Source organism: Herpailurus yagouaroundi, unplaced genomic scaffold, assembly GCF_014898765.1.
Source record: "Herpailurus yagouaroundi ecotype Mexico unplaced genomic scaffold, PumYag 141, whole genome shotgun sequence".
NCBI lineage: Eukaryota > Metazoa > Chordata > Mammalia > Carnivora > Felidae > Herpailurus > Herpailurus yagouaroundi.
This window is the reverse complement of record NW_024412396.1, coordinates 63356855-63362854: the sequence shown is the minus strand read 5'-3', so window position 1 is coordinate 63362854 and position 6000 is coordinate 63356855. Positions and strand designations below refer to the sequence as shown.

The window sequence follows — 6000 nt, the reverse complement described above, 5'->3', positions numbered from 1 at the left end:
TCCCTCCTTCCCTTCCTTCCTTTCTTCCTTCTATACCTTAGAACTGATTTTCACATTTTTTTTTTTCTTGAGGAAATCTGACTGTGGAAGCACAAAAGACCACCAATCCCAGGCCACATTTTTCAGAGTTGAACAAAGATGGATGGACATGTGCAGAATAATTGTTTGCTGAAAATCTAGCCAACAGCTTTTATGTAGACAAAATGCATTGAAATATGTGTATAAAATATTTAATATTAATGCGCGCCAGATGGAAACCCTGTCAAATTCTGTGTGCACACAGGAACTTGACAAGAGGAGTCGGGAGATTTAGAGAGATCCTCAGAGCAGTAGAAACAAGAACAACTCAAAACCTGCGAATGGTGAGTGTGATGGATAACTTGATGGAGGCCAGAGGGGCACTTCAGGTGTTCTCACTTCTTGCCTCCCCCTCCCTCTGTCCCTCTGCCCCTCTGCCCCTCTGTCATAGATACATGAGCTTTATTGAGATCTAATTTCCACACTATACATCTCACCCATTTAAAGTCACTGGTTTGTGGTATGCTCGCAAGATTGCTCAGCCGTCGCTACTACTTAATGCCAGAACATTCTCATCCCCAAAGAGAAACCCCATACCTATCAGTAGTCAATCCCCACGCTCCCCTTTTCCCCTGGCCTCCGGCAGCCACTAATTTCTTTTTGGCTTTTATGGATCTGACTGTTTTGGACACTTCAGATAAACGGGGTGATACGTACCATGTGGTCTTTTTATGACTGGCCTCCTTAGCACACTTCTTTCAGGGTTCACCCAAGTTGTAGCACGGATCAGCACTTCACTCCTTTTTGTGACCAAATACTATCCCACCGCATGGATAGAACACATCTCATGTATCTGTTCATCAGATGGACATTTGGATTGTTTCCATGAGTTGGTGACTATGAACGATGCCGCAGTGGACATTCTCATGCGATTTTTTAGGTGGAAATATACATTCTTGTACCTAGGACTGGAATCGCTGGATCGTATGGTAGCTCTACATTTGTTTGTTTGTTTGTTTGTTTGTTTGTTTGTTTAACTCATTAATGATTTAATTCACATCCAAGTTAGTTAGCATACAGTGCAATAATGATTTCAGGAGCAGAAACCAGTGATTCATCCCCTACATATAACACCCAGTGCCCATTCCAAGTGTCCTCCCCACTAACCCCTTGTCCATTTAGCCATCCCTCCACCCAACACCCCTCCAGCAACCCTCAGTTTGTTCTCTATATTTAAGAGCCTCTTACGTTTTGTCCCCCTCCCTGTTTTTATGTTATTTTTGTTTCCCTATCCTCTGTTCATCTGTTTTGTCTCTTAAATTCCACATATGAGTGAAGTCATATGGTATTTGTCTTTCTCTGACTAATTGCGCTTAGCGTAATACCCTCTGGTTCTACCCACATTGCTGCAAATGGCAAGAGTTCATTCTTTTTTGATTGTCGAGTAATATGGTAACCCTACGTTTAACATTTGGAGGAACTGCCAGATGATTCTCCAAAGTGGCTGCACCATTTTACATTCCCCCCGAAAGTTACGAGGCCTCCAATTTCTCCGTATTCCCTCACAGCACTTGCTGTTGTCTTTTTAGTTGTTGCCATCCCAGTACATGTGACGTGCTGTCTCATTGTGGTTTTAATTTACATTTCCCTGATGGTTGATGATGTTGAGCATCTTTTTATGTATTTATTGTCAGTGCTAGCTCTTGAAACCTAAGGAATGCATCCCATAAGGCAGGGGCCACGTAAGCCCTCCCAGATGCCAGTGTAGCAAAGGAGTCGGTTGTCTGCTAATGATTTCACACCAAAACCTAACCAGAGCAAAAGCAGATTAGATCCTGAAGAGCACTTAGTTGTTTGATTAGTTATATTGACTCTAAAACTCAGAGGAGAAATATAAAAGCTGGTTCCATAAACCAAGCTGTTGATCGCTGTTTGGCTCTCTTGTTGACTTAAGTTCTCCCTCTTCCTTTTACTCCTTACACTTTCCCTGCTGGGGGAACTTATTGATGGTACCTCCATAGCTTGGCCTGCAGAGCCATAGCCAAGGGGTGTCTGGGTGAAGGTCTGGAGCTTACCAGAAGCTAAGCGAGTATCACATACAACCCCGCACGAGATTCCACTTTCCTTTGTCTTGTTACCATGCCACTGTCCTCCTCACGTCATGGCCCCTTTTCGTGCCATGGTAGAGTTTCACTTGGGCAAGGCCAAGAGACTCCTGTTGTGGGAAGAGAGGCTGAATCTTCTTTTTGGTGTCTTCAGGGTTTTAAGATGCGCAACTGTCATGGGGCCAGGTGGCTAAGCCAGAGGCTTTCCTGGAATTAGTGGGCATGAGGGAAGATGGGTGACTTTACACCCCCCACCCCCTACCCCCCACCAAGACTTCACCTGGTCTGTGAGATTTATTTATATATTGATGGGATTTTTAGGTGCCTTAAGAAGTTCAAACTAGACATTTTGATTTGTAGAGTTCTTTAAGGGAAAACAAAACAAAACAAAACAAAACCCTGAAAAAGTATAGATAAAAATTAGTGCCAAATGTCTTTTCTCTCAGATTGACCTCCTCCCAACATTTCAGAACACTCCTTGCCTGGTCAGCACGAACAGGTTCTTTTAAGATTTGGCAGCACAATTAAAGTAACTGATTATACTGGCAAGTGTTCTTATAATTGTTTTAAGAGCTGATTAAAAATCCAGTCTTTCAAGATTGCTTAAATATGATGCATTTGTTCATATTGTTGACTCAAAAGCATATATATTTTATTAAGGAGATTAATGGTTTTCCCCCACTAGAAGATGCGAGTGCATTGAGTGCACTGTGGGGATCTGCCTGCTGTTTGCTTCAACATTATTTTTCACAGAATTAGAGAATATCTTCCACCATTGCCTAAGGTTTGTGGTATTGAAATCAATGTACTTTAACTTATAAAAATCCTATGAGGTGGGATTCTGAATAAAGATATGTCAGGAAGGGAGAGAAGTCTTTTCAATTAGTTTTCCTCTTTTTTCTGAGAAGTACCGTGAAGAGGCTCCTAAAGAAGTCTGGATAGACTGGAGTTGCTCCTGGGCATTTTCAGCTGCTAACTGGTTGGTGCTGACGCGAGAGGAGTCACTTCCTGTCTGTGTTGGACTTGAGGCGCGAGTAGTCCTGTGGTCTTGGTTGATGAGGCTCACGTAACCTAGGTTGAATTGCTTCCAATTCCTTGAGGGCTGAACCAAAGGTGTGCATCAGAATTATGTGAGCAACATTTTTGAACAAGTACACATCCCTAATCCTGACCTCAGAGATGTCAACTGAGTAGGTTTGGGGCAGGACCCGAGAATTTTATTTTCTCATTTCCACAAGGGATTCTTTGCCTTCCCCAGCTGAGAAGCACTTGGTGCTTGGTGGGCTTATTCACTGGTATCTTGGTCTGGACTAGACATCAGAAAGCTTGTCCAGTTAATACCGCTCATAACCATAGGATTCCTCAAGGATCAGCTGATCATTGCAAATTTATGACACACTTAGGAGATGGAAACGTTGCTTTGTAAGCTCTATGGGGTGAGACCATAGCTGAGGGCTTAACAGTACATTTACAGCAACCCCACTGTTAGGGAAACACTCCAAGGAACTAAAAGCAGGTGTTCAAACAAAAACTTGAACGTTAATGTTCGTAGCGGCACTATTTATGGTTGCCAAAAGATGGAAGCGATCCAAATGTCTATCCGCTGACGATTAGATAAACAGAATGTGGTATGTCCACACAACGGAGTATTATTCAGCCACAAAAAGAGTGAAGACTGACCCAGGCTACAACATAAGTGAGCCTTGGAAACATTACGCTGAGTGAAAAAGCCAGATACAAAAAGGCCACAAATTGTGTGATTCCATTTTTATGAAATGTTCTAAACAGGCAAATCTACAGAGACAAAAAGCAGATTAGTTGTTCCCAGGGTCTGGAAGGGGGGCATGTAGTGACTACTAGAAGGGTACAGGCTTTCCTGTTGGGGTGATATTCTGGAACCAGATAGAGGTGATGATTGTATAGCACTGAAGGTACTAAGTGCCATTGGATTATACACCAAAATGGTTAAAATAGTAAATTTTATGTTATGCGAATTTTACCACAATTTAAAAAATATATACAAAACGGATTTACATAATGGATTTACAAAACGGATTTGTACATAAAAACCTGACTTGCTTCTGGCTCCCTTCCTCTCCTTTCTTTCCTTCTGACTTTGATAGCTACCAATAATTTGTTAACTTTTCAACTGTAAGCAAATGAAACCTGAGTATAAAAAAGTAGAAGGTCTGATTGACATTGGTAATGTTGCTGGTAATTTCTCATATTTAATCTCCTGTTCTGAAAACTTCATGTGGGCTCTCAGTGCCCACAACCAAACTAGTCGGTAGTGCAGTGGTGAAATGACACCCTTAAAATATGCAATTACATCAAAACCTTATTTTCAAAGTCTCTCTGGAAGGTTAATACCCTGAGGTAAAGTGAGATCTCGCATGAGCTGTCTAGTAGTGGACAAGCAAACTGTTTTTAGGACAGAGATTTTTATAACTTCAGAATCCCTCCATGGCACATATACCCAGAAAATGAAGTTCCTCGTTCATTTTTTCTCCTTTGACATTTTTTTTTTCCCCCTCAGCTATAGCGAGTGGAGGTTATTTCTGCCAGTTGATGCTTCCAGCAGAAGTCATTAACGTATATGACTGCAATGAGATGGAAATGAAACTATAATGGAAGGTTTAAGAAAACAGTTCGGGAGCTGTTCAGGTCCTGAAAATTGTGTGCTTATGAGATCTTTACAGATGGCTCAGTTGGGGATGATAGGAGTGCATTTAATTTCACATTTTTGTAGACATTTAAAGCCAGCGGGTCTTACTTGGGAATAATTAAGAAAATTTGCCTTTACCCAGTGGTCATCAGAAACCACTAAGCTAGTGATTTGGTTGCTTTTAAGTTTCCTTGTGGTGTTTTAGGAGATTTCATGTGGATGAAAACCTAGCAGAGTTCTCTCCTGGAACATATTTATTAAAAAAAAAAAAAAGTCTCGCCCTCAGGGAAGATCAGCATTCTCTGCGTGTTCCAAAGAATGCTAAAACCTTGTGGGAAAACCTAATGGTTGAAGTTTTATTTTGCCACCTTTGGCTGATCACGGGGTAGCCTGGACCACCCTCAGGTGCAATGCTTCTGTTTTCAGAGAGATTTTGTGGGTTTGTTTGTTTGTGTGTTTGTTTTTACTTCTCCTCTCCTTTATCTCTGGAAGATTATGAGGTAAATGAACTGATATGCATCAGCCAACGAACTATTTCTTAGTAGATGCCACACACACCCTCTTCCCATTCCTCCTACGTGGTACTGTTCTATATGTTCCGTGACAGAGGGCTTGGAAAGCATAGTAAATCTGTTTTTAACTCAGGATGACAAGACCCAGATATGTCTGGGTTTTCACAGTGAGAAAAGAGATACCTATCCAGCTTTGAAAAGAGGTCTCTCTTGATCAGCAGCCATGCTCCCCACCTTGCTTTCTCTGTTGCACAAGGTCAGCAGGAGCCTTTGGGCTGCAAGCCCCAGGGTGTGCCCGGAACGAGGTGCCCAGGTGCTGAGTCCCAGGATGGGGCCACCATGGGGCTGGCCTGTGGCACTTCAAAGAGGGAAGGCATTCTAAAAATCTTCCCTGATTGTCATCTTACCATCAACGAAGAGATTTTTTTTTTTTTTTATTTTTTCAGGAATAACATCATCTAGGTTGATGCCAAGTTTGGGTTTCAGCAGGGATCTGTTGGGAGGTGATGAAGATATTTGCAATTCACCTGTTACAAGAGCTTTTGGGAGAGAACTTAACTCAAAGTTTCAGTTGCTTTAGGCATAAAACACGTTTAGCGTTTCAGAGGCAGGGTGGCATTCAAAGGGCATGAACTTGTGTTTCAAAAAGGTTCAACTATCTTGCTGTATTGTATTTTATTTTTTGTCACCAACTGATATA

At 41.9% G+C, this 6000-nt stretch overlaps 1 protein-coding gene across 9 annotated transcripts in view; it reads left to right on the top strand.

The window, feature by feature from the left end:
* The window catches only part of TTC7B (tetratricopeptide repeat domain 7B), a 233233-nt gene that overhangs the window by 86641 nt on the left and 140592 nt on the right, over positions 1–6000 (top strand). For 8 of the 9 annotated variants that reach the window (XM_040477997.1, XM_040477995.1, XM_040478003.1 and 5 more), the window contains one exon: positions 284–362. The exons of the other annotated variant lie outside the window; for it this stretch is intronic. In XM_040477997.1, the coding sequence (XP_040333931.1) occupies positions 284–362 (79 nt within the window). The remainder of the gene's footprint in view (positions 1–283; positions 363–6000) is intronic. 9 annotated transcript variants of the gene reach the window in all.